Source organism: Myotis myotis, unplaced genomic scaffold, assembly GCF_014108235.1.
Source record: "Myotis myotis isolate mMyoMyo1 unplaced genomic scaffold, mMyoMyo1.p scaffold_m19_p_3, whole genome shotgun sequence".
NCBI classification, from domain to species: Eukaryota; Metazoa; Chordata; class Mammalia; order Chiroptera; family Vespertilionidae; genus Myotis; species Myotis myotis.
In genome coordinates, this window is record NW_023416335.1 from 119446792 (window position 1) to 119465354 (window position 18563).

Consider the following 18563-nt stretch of genomic DNA (forward strand, 5'->3'; position numbering starts at 1 on the left):
AGTGGGATTGCTAGATCATCTGTAGTTCTCATTTTTTGAGGAACTGCCACACTGTTTTCCACAGTGGCTGTACCATTTTACATTCCTACCTATAGTTTACCAATGTTCCCATTTCTCTATAGTCTCATCAATCCGTGTTATTTTCTCTTTTATTAATAGTAGCCATCCTAATGGGTGTGAAGTTATATCTTATTGTGGTTTTGATTTGCATTTTCCTTGCAATTACTGATGTCAAGCATCTTTTCATTTGCTTGTTGGACATTTCTATATGTTCTTTGAAGAAATGTCTATTCAAGTCCTTTGCCCGTTTCTAAATTAGGTTATTGGAGGGTTTTGTTGCTGCTTCTATCTTCTTCTAGGGGCCCGGTGTACGAAGATTCGTGCATGGGTGGGGGGATACCTCAGCCCAACCTGCACCCTCTCCAATGTGGGAGCCCTCAGGGGAGCCCTCTCCAATCAGGGAGTTTCTGTCTGTCTTTGTGATCATATAAACGAATTGTCTGAGACCCCCAATCCAGTTTGGTTTGTTGCTCACAGAATAATAGAGGCATTTTTTTTTCTTTGCTTCATTGGTGGAGATTTCCTGGAAGTTTTAGGATATCTTCCCTTTAATTTTTCCTAGACACTCTGATTTTACTTATGTCTCTCATCTTTGCTTTCCCTCCATCCCCCACTGCCACAGTAACTTGCCCCAGGCTCACTTTGTTCTAGTGTCTAGGACAGTGGTTCTCAGGCTTCCTAATGCTGCAACTCTTTAATACAGTTCCTCATGTTGTGGTGACCCCCAATTTCATTGTTACAAATTGAACATAATTAAAGCATAACGATTAATCACAAAAACAATATGTAATTATATATGTGTTTTCTGATGGTCTTAAGCAACCCCTGTGAAAGGGTCGTTCGACCCCCAAAGGGGTCAGGACCCACAGGTTGAGAACCGCTGGTCTAAGAGCTCCGTCTGCCACCAGAACTACGATTCCCAGCATTCCTGGTGCTCCCCGCGCTCTGGGCTTCCGCTTCCGGTCCTGAGGCTGCCATCAGAACTACTATTCCCAGAATTTCTGGTGCTCCCCATGCTAGGAGCAACTGAGGGAGCCACAGCCCCCCCCTCCCCCAAGCCTCCAGCTCTTCTGCTTTGCTCTCCGCCCGTCAACCAAGGAAGCCACGTCCTCCCAAGGAAGCGACCGAGGGAGTGACCAAGGGAGCCACGTCCCCCCAAGCTGCCGGCTCTCCCGCTTCTGCTCTCCGCTCACCATCTTTGTCAGGTTAATATGCATATTCACCCTGATTGGCTGGTGAGTGTAGAGAAGGGATGGTCAATTTACATGTTTCTCTTTTATTATATAGGATATGCAGTCAGTGGATCAAGTCCTCACCTCTCTTATCTTTAATATTTTTTAATCAAGAGATGCCTGACCTGGTTAGATAGCTTATTTGGTTAGGGAGTCATCCTGATATGCCAAGGTTATGGGTTCAATCCCTGGTCAGGGCACATTAAGCAATCCTGGGTCAAGAATCAACCAATGAATGCATAAATAAGTGGAACAACAAACCTATGTTCTCTCTCTCTCTCTTCCTCTCTCTCCCCCTTCTTTTATCTTTCTCTAGTCAATAAAATTTAAAAAAGAAAAGAGATGCCCCAAGATACTCTCCTGTTTAGAAATACTAAGAATACAGAGAATTTTGCTCTAAAGAAATCTTGAAGTTGGAAAGGAACCATTTCATAAACTCCAGAACTCCTGGACAAGTTTTGATAAGTATGAAGTCTTTCGTAAAGGTATTATGTTAGTATTATTGTTCTCATTCATTTCAGTTGAACATTTACAGAGTATCTACTATATAGCAGACACTGTATCATGTATACTTTAGAGTTAATACAAAACACACAAATTTTAATTCCTATGATCCAACACCCACCAGGTAGACTCTGGGCCACTATTCTTGGATATACAATTTACCCTTAAACAATGTGGAGTTAGGAGCCATCTTACACATAGTAGAAAATCCACTTATAACTTTTGACTCCCCCCAAACCTGACTATAGTCCCTCAGTATCCACGGGGGAGGGGGTGGGGACTGGTTCCAGAACCCTCGCGGTTCCCCAAATCTGAAAATGTTCAAGTCCCTTATATAAAACCAGAGGTCTGGTGCATGAAATTCATGCATGGCCGGGGTGGGGGGCGGGGGGGGGGGTGGTCCTCTCAGCCCGACCTGCACCCTCTCCAATCCAGGACCCCTGCCTGCCTGATCACCCCTAACCGTATCTGCCTGCCAGCCTGATCCTCCAAACTGCTCTCCCCTGCCAGCCTGATCACCACTGACTGCTCTTCCCTGTCGGCCTGATCCCCCTAACTGCTCTCCTGCCAGCCTGATCGCCCCTAACCACCTCTGCCGCAGCCCCTGCCACTGTGGCTTTGTCCAGAAGGACATCAGGAAGGATGTCTGGAAGATGACCAGTCTAATTAGCATATTAGTAAAGATAATATAGAACAGTGGTCGGCAAACTCATTAGTCAACAGAGCCAAATATCAACAGTACAACGATTGAAATTTCTTTTGAGAGCCACATTTTTTAAACTTAAACTATATAGGTAGGTACATTGTTATTAACTTAATTAGGGTACTCCTAAGCTGGCCTTTGCTAAAAACGTCCTCAATCTGATTGAGGTACGTTCGCTGAGGTCAACCCCTTCTACCTCTCCCATCCACTCTCGTCTTGTATACTTGTTTCGTCTATCTCCTTTCGTCCATCCTCTCTATATGTCCAAACCATCTCAACATACCTTTCTCAGTCCTCGACACTACATCTTCTTTCACTCCACAACGTTCCCTAAAATTAACTTAATAACCTTTACTTTTGTCACCTGCACGCGATTTGTGGACGCAACTAGCCCTAACCACTGCACAATGAGACTGCTGACTGACTGGCTCACTCAACTCGTGCATGAATCATGCACGCCTCCCCTGTGCTGCGTATCCCTCGGCCTGCCTGTGCTGGTCTCCCGTCCGTCGCCCGACCGACACCCCCCACTTCTTCTAACTCCACTTCTTCAAAATAGACTCGCCCAGGCCGGAAAATCGACTTCTGCGCATGGGCCACGAAGTTTCAATCACACTGTACGTGTGCGCCCGCACGTGGTATTTTGTGGAGGAGCCACACTCAAGGGGCCAAAGAGCCGCGGTTTGCCGACCACTGGTATAGAACAATGCACACAGTTGACATCATATATTCCCAACTGCAGACTGAAAATACTGTTTTTGATCTGTGGTTGGTTGAATACTCTGATGCAAAACCCAGGGATTCCGAAGGCCAACTGTATATTTATTGGGAAAAAAAAATCCGAATATATGAGAATCCACACAGTTCAAACCCGAGATATTCAAAGGTCAACTATATATATAAATTTTTTAAAATATATCTTATTGATTTTTTACAGAGAGGAAGGGAGAGAGATAGAGAGTTAGAAACATCGATGAGAGAGAAACATTGATCAGCTGCCTCCTGCACATCTCCTACTGGGGATATGCCCGCAACCCAGGTACATGCCCTTGACCGGAATCGAACCTGGGACCTCTCAGTCCGCAGGCCGACGCTCTATCCACTGAGCCAAACCGGTTTCGGCAACTATATATATTTTTGAGTGAGGAGTTTAAAAAGTTACAGATCTCTTTTGAGCTTTTCTGCCAGATTGTCCCTCTCTGAATGAGGAAGTATACATCCTTAAGGAATCATGATATTTGGGTTAGCCTCTCAATTTTCCCAGGCCTCTACCAGGTGAAAAACACACCCTATCTGAAAATCTAGCTTCTTCGAAATTCTTGGTAAAATTTTGGATTGCTTCCTACACAGGGCTGTCCTTTCTGCTTCTAAACAGAAGTCTGTAGCTCATTCAGAGAAGAATTTTATTCTGGTTGCAAGTTGTTGAATCATATACAAAAATCTCAACCTGTCCTTAAAATATTCACAGCTATCCCCAGGACTTTCTACATTGGTGTATATCTTTTCCAGACCATCAGTCTCAGGCCCATAATACCGTCTGTTTTTGTGCCTCAAATCTGAGCCTAAACCAAAGCCCCCAAGAAGCTACTGCATAGGAAAACATTCCTAATCTCCAGCCAGCATTAGGAACAATGCATATTCCCAGGGTGGAGGCGACAGCAGGACTAAGTCCGAGGAACAATGCATATTCCCAGGGTGGAGGCGACAGCAGGACTAAGTCCGAGGAACAATGCATATTCCCAGGGTGGAGGCGACAGCAGGACTAAGGCCCAGAAAGAAGAGTCATTTCCTCAATAAAGTCACCAGGTCTCCAAAAAACACAGGACTCATTTGATGCCACAGTTCTTTTTCCTCACTAACGTTCATTTTCTTAGATGCTTCCTGATGTTTTTTCCTATTTATTAAATGTGAAAATAACCATATTGCTGAAAATCCTTGTAATATATGCTTGAATGCCTTAAATAAAAGGCTCTGTATTAATACGATTCTAGAGTTCAACTCTACATCTAGGACCGGGTGGCCAACTTCTTTTGAAAGTGCTTCCAGGGACCTCTAAATGACTCTTTAGACTTGAGAATAAGAGCTGTTCTAGTGAAGGAAAAACCGCTAAACTTCTCTTTAGGTCAGTGTCACTGGCCCCACCAGAACCCCCTGGTAGTCTACCACTTTGTTTTGTGTTCAGTAGGATTAAGGTGTTTTGGATTAAGACCTTGACATAAACACAAACATAGCTACATATACACAACAACAAAAGTGACTTTCACGTAGAGTTCAAGGTAAAAGTTTAAGGCAGAAGTGATTGAGACAATAAGCCTAGATACACTCTAGGAAAAGAGTATTTGCCCAGGTATAGCCCAGAATTGTGACACTTATGACACAGCACATCTGGAATAATCTGAATGACTAACATTACAGTCTATTGTTTCAGAAAAGTTATTTAAAAAAAAAACCTATGGCCTCACACCATGTGTAATGTGGGTGAGGTAGCAAACTTGTGAGAATGTTCACTTCTGCATTTCCTGATTCAGGGAGAGAGGTGGGTGGGGGTCTAAAATGTCCTATGCCTATTAGTGATTCTGTATGTGCCTGGTCTAGTACTGGTTTCTTGGGCAAAAGAGAAGTGGTCAAAGTTATCAATCTGCCCTAGCTAGTTTGGCTCAGTGGACAGAGCGTCGGCCTGCGGACTCAAGGGTCCCAGGTTCGATTCTGGTCAAGGGCATGTACCTTGGTTGTGGACACAACTCTGGTGGGGAGTGTGCAGAAGGCAGCTGATCAATGTTTCTCTCTCATTGACGTTTCTAATTCTCTCTCCCTCTCCCTTCCTCTCTGTAAAAAATTAGTAAAATATATGTTTTTTAAAAAAGTTATCTATCTGCCCTAGCCGGTGTGGCTCAGTGGATAGAGCGTCTGCCTGCAGACTGAAGGGTCCTGGGTTCAATTCTGATCAAGGGCACATGCCCGGGTTGCGGGCTCGATTCCCAGTGGGGGGGGGCGTGCAGGAGGCAGCCGATCAATATTCTCCCTCATCATTGATGTTTCTCTATCTGTCTTTCCCTCCCTCTTCCTCTCTGAAATCAGTAAAAAAGAAAGAAAAAAGAATATGTATGTGTATATATATATATATATATGTTTTAAAAGTTATAAATCTTATATGCTGAGTACAGAACACATTCAAAATTTTGTTCAGGTCCTCAAAGAATCCATAAACCATTTTCCTTTTTGATAACGAAATCGGGTTGTCTTGTATATTGAATCCATAAATTCATAAAAAAATATAGAGGATCATTTTCTCTGATTCGAAAATTCTTGGTTTGGGGGTACTTAACACGAATCTCTGAAATCCTATCCTCTGTGTGGGCATTTAAGACCCAGGAGCCACATTTTAGAATCGAGCATTGTCCTGGTTCCACAAAACACAGTTTATAAACCAACAGACATTTGCTGGAGCACCTTAACCAAGCCCAATAGTCGCTCTAGTTTATAAAGAAGTAAATCTGTGTTAGCACATACAAATATATTGACTGTCAGCATAATTGGGCCATACGGTTTATATACAGTTTAAGAGGCCGATGAGAAAGAAAAGCTCATAAAACAAGGCTGCTGCCTTCTGAGTACAAAGCCAGCCGAGCATGTGCCCGGGCATCGGTGGCTCTCCGACAGTTCACAGCTCAGCAGCGGGAGCAGAAGTGCAGGGAAGTTTGTTGTGTAAAGCAGAAGGGAGTCTCTCACAGCGGCGCAAGGAAGCGGTAGTAAATAAGCTTAGAATGAGGACTGGAGAGGGCCGGTGTTGAGCTAAGGTATGAATAAATACAGCTGAGTTTCTCCATAATTTAGGGCAAAGACTAGAAAGAAAGGAATCGTAAACTACCCCATTGGGGAGAACTGAGAGTGTGATAACAGAGAGGTGTTAAGGGGCATTAGGGACAGTATAAAAAAAAAAAAAAAAAAAAAAAAAAAAAGGAAGAAAAGTCGGGGTGCTGAATACTGAGCAGCACTACTGGGAGGAATGTCCTGCCGGGATAATGAAGGGAGAGGGTGTAAAGTAGGGCCAGGCATTGTCGGGGGTAAACTCTGGGCAAGACCGTGCGGACGTCGGCAGCTAAGAAAAGAGAAGGCGCAGGGTCGGGGCGTGGCCTCCCGGCTCCATAGCGGCCGCGGGGCGGCGACGAGAAGGGCGGGGAAGGGCTCTGCCGACAGCCGCTCTCGAGCAGTGCCGACGGGGTTAACACTCGGGCCGCGACCAGCGGCAGAACTCGGTTTCCAGGGTAACGGCTCCGACAGTTCCGGCAGCGCCGGCCGTACCACTGCGCGGCGCGCGGGGGAGGCGGGGGAGGAGGCCCAGCGCCCAGCGGTGCCGCCGAGGTCCGTCCCGGGCGCTACCACCGCGCGGCCCGCCTGCTCGCCCGGGTCTGCGCCGAGCCGCGCTCCGGCCGCCCGGCCGCCGCGTCCTCCTTGCCGGGCCGGCAGCTCCCAACTGCCCGCGGGCGGCGGGGGGGAGGAACGTGCGCTTGGTGGCCCGGAGTGGCCTCCTGGTCCCCCCGCCTGGGCGGCGGAGTGCGGGCGGCCCGGGCTGGGAGCTTTGAAAAGCGGACGAGAGACAAAGGCAGCAGGAAGCCTCCCCGGCGCCCGGAGCCCCAGCGCGCAGCCGCCGGGCCCTGCGCGGCGGCGGCGACGGCAGTGGCAGTGGCCGTGGCAGGAGGCGGAGGATGCGGCAGGGGGCGTGGGAGCGGAGGCGGCGCGGGCGGAGCGGCGTGGCCCCGGCGCGGCGTGGGTAGACCCCAGGCGGCGGCGCGGCGGCCCGGCCGGCTCGGGAGTGAGTGAGGGCGCCTTCCCCGCCCGGGATGTGAGGACCGAGCGGAGCCCGGGGCGGGGGGAGGGAAGGGAAGGGAGGCGAAGCCGACAGGAAGGAAGGAAGGACGGACGGACCAGGAGGAGGAGCGGCGGCGGAGGCCGGAGCCGGAAGGCGGGGAGGGGCCGTCCGTTGGGCCCCAGGCGGCGGCGGCGGTCGGGGCGAACCGCTCTCGTCGCCTCCTCCCCCCGGCTCCGCGGAGGGGGGAGGAGGAAGATGGAGACCCACATCTCGTGCTTGTTCCCCGAACTGCTGGCCATGATCTTCGGCTACCTGGACGTCCGGGACAAGGGGCGCGCGGCGCAGGTGTGCACGGCCTGGCGGGACGCCGCCTACCACAAGTCGGTGTGGCGGGGGGTGGAGGCCAAGCTGCACCTGCGCCGGGCCAACCCGTCGCTGTTCCCCAGCCTGCAGGCCCGGGGCATCCGCCGGGTGCAGATCCTGAGCCTCCGCCGCAGCCTCAGCTACGTGATCCAGGGCATGGCCAACATCGAGAGCCTCAACCTGAGTGGCTGCTACAACCTCACCGACAACGGACTGGGCCACGCGTTTGTGCAGGAGATCAGCTCCCTGCGCGCCCTGAACCTGAGCCTCTGCAAGCAGATCACCGACAGCAGCCTGGGCCGCATCGCCCAGTACCTCAAGGGCCTGGAGGTGCTGGAGCTGGGGGGCTGCAGCAACATCACCAACACCGGCCTGCTGCTCATCGCCTGGGGCCTGCAGCGCCTCAAGAGCCTTAATCTTCGCAGCTGCCGCCACCTCTCGGATGTGGGCATCGGGCACCTGGCCGGCATGACGCGCAGCGCGGCGGAGGGCTGCCTGGGCCTGGAGCAGCTCACGCTGCAGGACTGCCAGAAGCTCACCGATCTCTCTCTAAAGCACATCTCCCGGGGTCTGACGGGCTTGAGGCTCCTCAATCTCAGCTTCTGCGGGGGAATCTCCGACGCAGGCCTCCTGCACCTGTCGCACATGGGCAGCCTTCGCAGCCTTAACCTGCGCTCCTGCGACAACATCAGTGACACGGGCATCATGCATCTGGCCATGGGCAGCCTGCGCCTCTCGGGACTGGATGTGTCCTTCTGTGACAAGGTGGGGGACCAGAGCCTGGCTTACATAGCGCAGGGGCTGGACGGCCTCAAGTCTCTCTCTCTCTGCTCCTGCCATATCAGCGATGATGGCATCAACCGCATGGTGCGGCAGATGCACGGGCTGCGCACGCTCAACATAGGGCAGTGTGTGCGCATCACCGACAAGGGCCTGGAGCTGATCGCTGAGCACCTGAGCCAGCTCACTGGCATAGACCTGTATGGCTGTACCCGAATCACCAAGCGCGGCCTGGAGCGCATCACACAGCTGCCCTGCCTCAAGGTACTCAACCTGGGACTCTGGCAGATGACGGACAGTGAGAAGGTCAGGTGAGGGTGGCAGCATCAACTCCCCTTGTCCCGCCCTCTTCATCATCCTGTCACCACCACCCTCCCTGCACTCTCAACTCCACATGCACACTTATTCGTAGATCATTGCAGTGGATGCGATGGGACAGTGACACGAAGCCTCAGGCTCATTTTCTCCTCCCTCCTCCAGCATCCCTGCCGCTTACATGCCCATTCATTGCTTTTGGGGGTTCCTCTGCTACCCCTACCGTACTCCCCTCTCTTTTTCCCTGAGGATGAAGAGAGGGACTCAGCTACTTACCTATCCACTTCTCTCTACTGGGGAAAGGAGGGGCCGATTGAGCTACTGTATCCCCACTGCGTTGCATTTCAAAATGGGGGTGGGGGTGGGGAGTAACTAGTCCTTTGACCCTGGGGAGTTGAAGAAAATGTCTGCCTTCACTTAAGCTTTCATTTGAATACTGTGATCTGGTTTTTATGTTGAAATGTATGAAATCAAACCCAACTACAACGGCCTTTTCACCCTTGTTCCACTTTGTAGCTAATCCCAGTCTCTTCTCATCATTTCTCTTTTTACAGTACTCTGCTATTCATGCTCATTTCATTTTTTTATTGTCCTTTTTTTTCTTTTTTTAAGAGATTTGAAATCATGGTCCTTTTTTCTGCTGAATATATTCTATATATTATATATATATAAATTTTATATATATATATGTCTGGCTACCTCGTTTTAGTTTACTTTTTTCTCTGAAGCCCTGGAATTCTACAAGAGAGATATTTTGAGACTAAAACATTTTTGTGCCTAGACTGGAAAGATGCCCATTGCGTTTGTGTCTTTTTTGTTTTGGCTTCTTCCCCACCCCATCCATCCAGTATGTCCCACTTCCACATTTTGGCTATAATTATTTTTCTCTTTGTCCATTGGGATTTGAGAGCCCAACGACGTTCCTATATCTTGACTTAATTTATAGCACAAATGTGTGGGAGAAATGAGAGTTTGGACTGTTTTGTTTGTTTGAGATGCAGATTGTCTTGAAAATTATTATTATATATGCAAATTCTGCCCTACCCTCACCCTCTTCCAAGTTTCCTCACAAAAAAAGGTCATACAGTGAGGCTTCCTGTTGGAAGCAGAGGAGCAGAGTTGGCCTGCAGAGCCCCTGGGGCTATAATGTGAAGGGGAGGAGACTGAAATTCATGTCTTATCTCTGTTCTGTTAATAAAATGGGAGTTTATGGGTTTTAAAAATTCTGTTTCTAAACGGAGGAGTAGATGACTTTATTTTGGTGGGGGTTGGGACTTGTGGCTTTAAAAAAGATCGCTTTTCAGTAGGATGTATATTTTTGTTGGATTTTTTTGTTTTTTTTAGAATCCTCCACAGCAACATTCGAGACCATGGAGTTAAAAGAAACCCAGAGACCTTTATCAATTAATTGTACTGTTTGTGAATTTGTATAAATAATAACAAAGATCCTCTTAAAACGTTTATATTCTTACAGTAAAAGGTTAAACTGATATTTATATAATAAAAGAGGAAATATGAAGTATGTTTTTGAAAAAAAAAAACACACAAAAAAAAACCCCTTGTATCTGTGAATTATTTTGAAGGCAGTGTGTTTGGGTACATGCCAAAGTCAGAGGTGCTGTTTGTGTGCTTTCAAGTAAAAGGAAATAAGACATAGACTTCGGTGTGTCCTATGTGCTATGAGTAAGCTCATGGTTAAAAATGTATCTGTATAAGGTTTACTACTGACATCTAAATGTTTTGTTTTTAGAAATATGGTGAGATTGGAGATTTATATAATTTGGTTTTCAACTGTCAACAAAATGGAAATTTACAGAAACTGAACAAAATGAAACTTTTTTAAAAACCAGATTTGTAAGAGTCACAGTTTCCTCAGAGTAGCCAATTTTTCTTTGGGTGGAAATTACATCTAGGGGTGATGTTCAAAAAACAGGTCGCGAGATATGGAAGTGGGGAAGAAAGATGGGTTTCTTTACACTTTGAGTGGGTGTGGGGAGGATGTGAAATGGTGAAGGCTGAAGGGAACTGAAGCCATTGTTCAGAAAAGTTAAAAGAGGGCTGTCCCTGCTTCCTTGCTCGCTGGCTCAGTCATGCATACTGAATCTCTCAGTGTGAGTGAGGGTCCTAGGAGAGGAGGAGGGCAGTTCCACCCTCTTTTTAACATTCTCCTCCAGGCCTGGCTGTATTTGAGCACTTTGCTGGGGGATGGGGAGGTTGGCCTGGAGTTCTTGCACATTTGCATTTTAAGCACTTCCAACGCTGAGGGTGAGGGTTCTTAAGACTGTATTTAGGGGCAGATAAATGAAAACCAACAATTTTAGCAAAGCGTTCCCTTTGATAGACAATAACTAAATAATCTGACCTTCTGTGGTTGAGCTTTGGAGATGGAAGAGTATAAATGCTGCTCAAACAGCGAAGTAATTTATATTCCTGGTTCACATAGATCTTTCATAGTTGTTTCTGAAAAATTTTTTTAAACAAAAAGTACCGATCCCAGCAACAGCTGATAAGAGTGGTATAAAACTTTCCTGGATAAGCACCTCTTTCCAGGAAGAAAGCTAGAACCCGGTTTCTCTTGGATAAGATTGCTTTGTACAATGTCCAAGCCTTCTGCTTGAGCATATCACAAAAGCTGCATTGTTCCTTTTTGAAGAGCCTTCATAATTGGGTCTAATTGAGCCTGACACTAAATCCATCTTCCTTTTCTTTGGGGAAGGTATGGCTCTCTCCCCTTTTAGGTTACAGTACTTACTGCCTGCCGGGGGTGCCGGGGGAGTGTGAACCCTAGTCAGAAGTAGGGATTTTAAGTTAGGGTCAGTTTTCTAATTTAGCATTTGACAATACTATACATGAAGGTCACATAAACTGTAGGTTCTTCGACTATTTTTCTTTTTCCAAGAGACTGCATGGCTGTACAGATTGTCAATAAAAATGTGGGCACCTCCTAAGTCCTAGGCTCTGTGCTCACAGTCTTCATTTTAATACCCCAAATAATCCTACCAACTGTAACTGGAAGGGTTTTATGCTTCTCTGTTTTGTTTGGTTTTTACTTTAAAGGTTAAATGCAAGCTTGACAAAAGGTTGGTAAATTAATATTTGAAAGTTAAAGATTCTGAGCCTAGTGTCCTCATCCTGAACTAGGCATACTTAATATATCTGCAGTGTCTCTGGAAAAGATGAATAAACCACTTTCATCAGTCAAGGCTAACTTATCTCTCAACCTTTTTGGACAGGAGAAAAGGAATATATATTGAGAACCTGTAGTGTGCTTTGCATGGTACTTCTCCTTTTAGTCCTCAAAGCAACCTGCTGAAAGAGTTACGCTTTTCCAATAAAGTATACTATTCCCCTTAAGTTACCCCACTACTGGTTGGGAGCCAGAACTCAAACCAGGTCCATTAATGAAGTCCAGCTCCCTTCTGCTCTATGAGGAGATTTAGTTATTATACCTTACTTGGTTCCCAGTAAGGAAACCTCACAGGAGTGGAAGCTATTTAAATAGTGTGGACATGCTTATGCTGCAGGACATAGGGGGTTCAATCTCCACCATACCTACAAGCATGGAAAATGCTTTTAAAGAATAGATGCACTCAAGAAAATGAGTTGATACATATTTTGTGGGTGGTACAAAAGTTAAAAGTCAAGGGTAATTTTAAGAATAACAGAAAAAACCTGGTTCAGGTATTTGCTAAAACTTCAGAACTGAAAAACCAAAATAGGAAGTCTGTAAACTTTATCATCTAAAATTAAACCTCAAGAGAAACTCTTTGGATAGTAGTTAAGACAGGGTTCCACATACCTTTCTTTTCTAAGTCTTATCGGGCAGTAGCCCTGTAAGGTCTGTATTGAAAAGATTATTTGTAAATATAACTGTGGGGTTCAGACAGTTTCTCAGCCCCTAAGGACCATGGTGGGCCTCTAGCTAAGAGAGCTGGGCGTGTTACATAATTCTCTCAGCTATGGACTCCTTCCTGCTGAATTCCTCAGTCCTAAGGCGGGGGAGGGCCCACTTGATTGATTCCACATTTGCTAACAGGGACAAGGATGCTTGCCTAACTTACAGTACATCCTTAAATAGTTAAGGAAACTGAAACTGTTCATATTCTTTCATGATTTAAATCAAGAACAAGGACCTGAAGAAGCAAATGTTCCTGTTAATGGAGTTTCTTTATATAAAGGTAAGAACTGTCTTCAATAAGGACACTTGATATATAAATTGAGACTGGGTTTTACCCAAATCCTGCTGCTTCCTGCAGTGGTTACTAGGTAGATGCTGGTCTTGGGATGGAAAACCTTTTACTTGGGCTTAGAGAATTCGAGCCCAGGTTATCAAAGGGGAAAGGGTAGGGGCCTCCAGGGACCACTGTTTCCCAAGTGTAAGAGTCTTTTGAGTAAAACATCAGATTAGTGAAACAAAACCAAGACCTCATGTAGCTTCTGACAACCAGCTTTTCCCAGTCTCTGAGAGCCCCTGGCTGCTCTGCTGTGGTTGGGGCTGTAGAAAGCCATCTAGGAGGTGTCCCCTCTGTTGTCTTCCTCTTCCTGCATCAAACACTGCTCCCTTTTAAATGTTAATTAAATCCCTTTACTAGAGGGCAAGACCTAAATTTTGTGCCACTGTGAACCCCTGAGGAGTCAGGGTTAAGGCTTTTTATTATTAATGTGTTATCATGTGTAAAGCACAGGATTCAAAGTTGGAAAAGAAAATTGGGGGGGAAAAAAGGCTACAAACTTAAGCTGATGCTTAGACCACACATTTATCTCACTTTCATCCACATATGTATTCAAATATTAGGTAGCAAATCTTTTGAAAACTGAATGTTGTGAAACATTCATACTTGGATCAGTGCCAACTATTAATCATTTAGACCTTATCAAAGGTAAGTGCACACTCAGACTAAGACCATATGTATACTCTCAGTCTTGGGTTAAAAAAGGGGTATTTCTAGACAACTGGCAAGTTTAAATGTCCACAGATGATCAGTTGCAGTCTTTTTCTCTTTTCCAAGGATTGCTCTGATTTCACCTGGTGGTGTTGCCTATACCCACCCAGCACATTGGATGCTAGGTAAAGCCAAGTCTTCTAGTCCAGGTGCATGAGAAAGTAAGCTTGAGATCTCAACTGCGCAGCACTAGAGCTGGGGTATGTTTAGCATCCCCTAAAATAAAACCGAGGAGAAGTGGGATTCCCTTGCCTGCTGTTTGTTAACCCAAAAAAGTACTTTTTTTTTTTTTTAAGGCAAGCTTTTATTATTGCATTACTTTTGCACTTGAATTGTTTGAAAGACAAATGCTACATATTCTTTTAAGTTTGCTTTTATTTGTGATAGTGGAAAATAGTCTCAATTACAAAGAAGAGAAGAATGAGATCTCCAGTAGCAGCAAAGAAACCCAGGTGAGACTGTTAGGGATGTGAATGTGGTCTGGAAGAATTTAGTCATAACACTAAATTCTGTCTCAAAGTTTCTGTTTTTCCTAAATCTGGCAGGGATTGTACATTTAATTTCATAAATGGGGAAAGAGGCTTGGCAAGGGTGAAAAGATCCTGCCTAGGTGATATGAAGAGTCAATATCAGAACCAGGGCTGCTCCAGGCTTTAATGACCACATCCAAGAGTGATCAACATGCAGGTAGCTCTTTGATCTTTCCCTGAGACATTGCAAAGCGCTGTCCTGATCCCTTGCTTCAGAAAAATGATGAACCAGAGCATATTTTATTTGGGAGTAAAAAAAAACAAAAAAACTCCAAATGCTGAAAGTTACTACTATTAAATTATGCAAACACAGATATACATGTTTTGCAAGCATTATATATAGGGCTATTCAAGAAGCCAAAAACTAGTACAAGTTGGTAAATGGGCTATAGGGTATCCAAGTAGCTAGTAGTGTCAAATCTGTCACCTGTTATCCTCAGAGGTCTTGAACCAGTTTCTAAAACACTGCTTTGTGACAAACAGTAATGTGATGTACAAACACTGGAAGTCTGGGTTTGTAATAGCCTCAAAGCTAAGAACTTCCACACGTTTAAGACATTTACAAGTGTATGTCATGCAATCCTTTTATAAAGTAGAACTGAGTGTGGGAACACTATTTTCATGCAAGGATAAAAGGGCTTGACTTCACAGATGTTTTAGTTACAAATCCCTCTTGTCTAGTAAGAGTAAAGGGGGCTAATTTGTTAATATTAGGCAGCCTCTTATGTTTATTACTCCTCAATTTATGTAATCCACACTCCAGAAGGATCAGGTCTAGCACACAGCTGTCTGTCAATAATTATGACTCATCATGGATCCAAGTTAATGGAATTAGACTGTGGGAAAATAGATCTTTGAGACTAGATCATTTTTTTTTAATAAATAGTGTGGAATTACTCAATATGGCTTGTAAATCATTGTTTTCCTCATACAAAAAGGGTATGAAAATGTTTACCACAAACATCCATAATATTTATCTTTAGGAAATCTTTACCTCAGGAATAGCTGCCTCCTGCTTCCAGTTTGTTTTTTGAGAAGTGGTCGCTAAATGGGGGCTGGGGAGGAGGGCGAGTCCTGACATTCCTAAGAATCTAGTAAAATCACCAAGGCTAAATTTAGACAGATGGGTAAAATAAGAACAGGATTACAATAGTTAAACCCCTCAGATTTTTAATGTTCTTAGATGCCTTCAGTGTTTTAAACCTTAGCTTCATAGCTCAAAAGCCCACTTTTGTGACCTACCCTCCCCCCCAAAAAAAGACTAGCAAACAATGTGAAAATGACAAAATTAAAGTGACAATTTCCAATTCTTCTAGTTCATTTCAAGCGGACAAATTTAAACTGTTTTAGGAATCTGTAAAAACAGTACAGCCAGGTTCTGTGGTCTCCTGAGTTTCATGAAGCTTGTAGGAGGCCTTCACATTTTCTGAGCCTGGAAGAGATGACTGGTTCTCCCAACTCTAGCTGGCGTCTGCACTTGAGCTCAGAGTCAAATGGCGACAATCAGAACAGCGTAACCCAAAGGAAGGCAGCTGGCCTCTTTTCCATATATGCAGGGCTCATTCTCAGTGCAATCACAAGAGGACCTGCAGAAATTCACCACCGTAAGCCTGACACAGGGTTTCAGCACACAGCCTCATCACTGCTTACTTTAGAAATAATGTGTACAGGCAAGTTAGGATATAGAGGTCAAGCACTACACTTTATTGAGAGGCAGGGGTGGAAAATCATTTTTGTCTCCTGGATTGTTCCTTGACCTCTCCCATCGCCCCCCAAAACCAAAAACCCCTCCCACCCGCTCACACAACTCACCCGCCCACACAACTCACCCGCCCACTGTGATGCAGCTATGAATTGTGCCCACGTCAGTCTTAGGAGCTGGAAGTCCCACCTTGTATTTTTCTTTACCTCAAGGTCATTAAGACAATTTTAGGGTCCACTATGAGGAAGAAAATGTACAGTTAATGCTAAACTAAATGTTTGTTTCTCAGTGTGGAAGATGGAAAGTGAAAAAATGAAATTTATTTATCCACAAAGTCTGCAAATCCTGTGTTTTGTCAGCAGGCGGCAGCATTGTCTGTGAGTTGGCTATTACCAGTGGGGCGCTACAGCCTCCCTCTGACTAATGCCCGCTGGCCACCTTCAGTCCCCTGCCGCACACCCCAAAAAAGAATTTCCCCAGGGTGTAAGACTTAACAGAAGGGAATTTCATGTCGCCAAAAAGATGAAATGGAATTTTAAGACATCAGTGAAACTACTCAAAGGAACCTAGGTGCTGAGCACTTTGTTTTTTGGAGCAAGTTAACAGATGCAGCCCCCTCATAAAGGTTCTGGGTTTAGACAGCAGCTCTCTGCTTTGGGTAGCCATGGGAAGAGACATCAGCTCATTTTTCTTAAAGACCATCTCATTCAAATCCTGTTAGATTGTCATATTTGGGAAGTATGAGGGAACAAATGGGGAAAATTTTTAGTCATATATGAAGATACCAATTTTAATAGCAAGACAAAAGTGCTAGTTTATTACAAAAAATAGCGTATTGTCTGTGATGAGAAATTATAAAGATCTTTTGAGGAAAAACAAAAATATTTTTAAAATTTTAGGAGTATCTATTTTTTATTAAAATTAGTATCTTTATTTGCCCAGATGAAACAACTTTATAAAATCTAAGGGTATCTATGAAACTGAAAATGATTAAGGGTCCTGACAAAGAAGTAAGTTTGCTCACTTTAAAGTCCTCCTATGGAACATAGACCTTAGGAAAAGGTAGCAGAAATTAAAGAGAAAAACTTCTGAGCCAACTTGGCCAGATTCCATAAAAGACACAATGAGGGAGGAAAGGCCTTTGGGCTCTTACCCTCTTGCAACTCAGTAGCCTAGCCTCAGGGAATCAAAGCATGAACCCGAAGGGCATTTGGGGCAAATGTGGAATAAAAATGTGGAAGGTGGAAGGTGGAAGATGGAAATCCCGTGGCAACTCCTACCAAGCTGTATTAGCTGGATGAGGCACAGCTCATTAGCTCTGTGATACAAAGATCAGTTCAGGTTAGAGAAGAAGAGAGGAAGGATGAGTTTCTGGAACTCAGGGCCCAGACATGAAGCAGATTGCCATTCCTGGCACCATCCATGAAGGTCTTACAAAAGCAGACAAGTTCCTGGGTGCTTTATGGACAGCCCAGCTGAACTATGCCATTGTTAGTGACCATACCAAATGAGTACAGATTTGGGGAAAACAACCCCAATAAAGAAAAGAGGAGGTAGAGGAACGAAAAAGAGACCATGTATCTATCATTCCACATGAAGCAGAGGAGGAGGAAGCACAGGGCAGGTGAGGAGGCAGGAGGATAAAGACACAGTACATGAAATTAAGTGAGGGAGAGAGGGGACCGGGAACCACCAGCCATGCCTAAAAGTGATCCTCAGGGTGAACTGGGAGGGCTGCTCTTCGATTTGCAGTCTCAAGATCAGCTCGCCTGGGCATGCACATGTTTCAAGAAGACAGGCTCTCTTTCTTTCGTTGTCTGAATCTGACTTGAGACACAAATTTTGACCAATAGGCCGCCAGGCTGGCCAGAGGTGAACCTGTGATGAGGGAATAGGTGGGGGATGACGGCAGCACAGACCGAAATGTCCTGCTCAGACCCTGCACCCGCCTCGGCCACCGGTGTTCCAATGTGCCCATGGCAGCCAGGATGAACGCTGTGTTTTACCCACTGTCCCGTTTTCACAGGGAACAAGCAAGGACGACAGTGTCTATAGGGAGGAACAGAAAGCAAGTGTTTCCAGGGCTGGCTCTGAGCGATCCCTCACACAGGCCCTTCAGGCAGCAGTCTGCTCCGGTGACCGACACCACCCACCAACCCCACAACTCAGGCTCCCACACTCTGTTCTGGCCCAGAAGGTATAACTGACGGCTCTTGTCATCCCAAGACGACAGAGATTCTATTTTAGGTGACATTCCCCAAAGCCTCACCCGAGAGCACAGTCGCAAATCCACACCGCCTGGATGCTTATTTGCAGACTGGGCGGCCACTGCTGCTGTTTTCGTAACCTTCCTCTGTCTTCTCAGTCCCACCCTCACAAAAACAAAGGTGCCCACACAGGCATCCATTTGCTCTTTAAAGTAACCAGCCACTTCTGGGGTTCTTGATTTCCTACTGCCGTCTGTGGAGAGTGAAGAGGGGCACAGAGAGGGCTGTGGTGGGGGGATTCCAGGTGACATGGACACACATAGCCTGTAATGAAGCAAGTCTTACGGCCTTTTACACACCACCAAACAGGACTCACACATTACCTTGCAATCCTCCCTGATTTGGGTTGCCTTC

The 18563-nt window shown here is 45.7% G+C and overlaps 2 protein-coding genes across 3 annotated transcripts in view; one reads left to right on the plus strand and one right to left on the minus strand.

The window, feature by feature from the left end:
* WNT5B (Wnt family member 5B) overlaps positions 1 to 18563 on the minus strand; it is a 160347-nt gene that overhangs the window by 91157 nt on the left and 50627 nt on the right. The gene's annotated exons all lie outside the window — the stretch shown is intronic.
* FBXL14 (F-box and leucine rich repeat protein 14) lies at positions 6582 to 10375 on the plus strand. Of its 2 annotated transcripts, none has more exons than XM_036298471.1 (2): positions 6582 to 8763; positions 10112 to 10375. In XM_036298471.1, exons 1-2 carry the CDS (start codon positions 7565 to 7567, stop codon positions 10173 to 10175), a joined length of 1263 nt encoding a protein of 420 aa, XP_036154364.1. In that variant the 5' UTR covers positions 6582 to 7564; the 3' UTR covers positions 10176 to 10375. The 2 variants fall into 2 exon arrangements, with proteins under 2 accessions (XP_036154364.1, XP_036154366.1); XM_036298473.1 differs by having other exon boundaries at positions 6583 to 8716.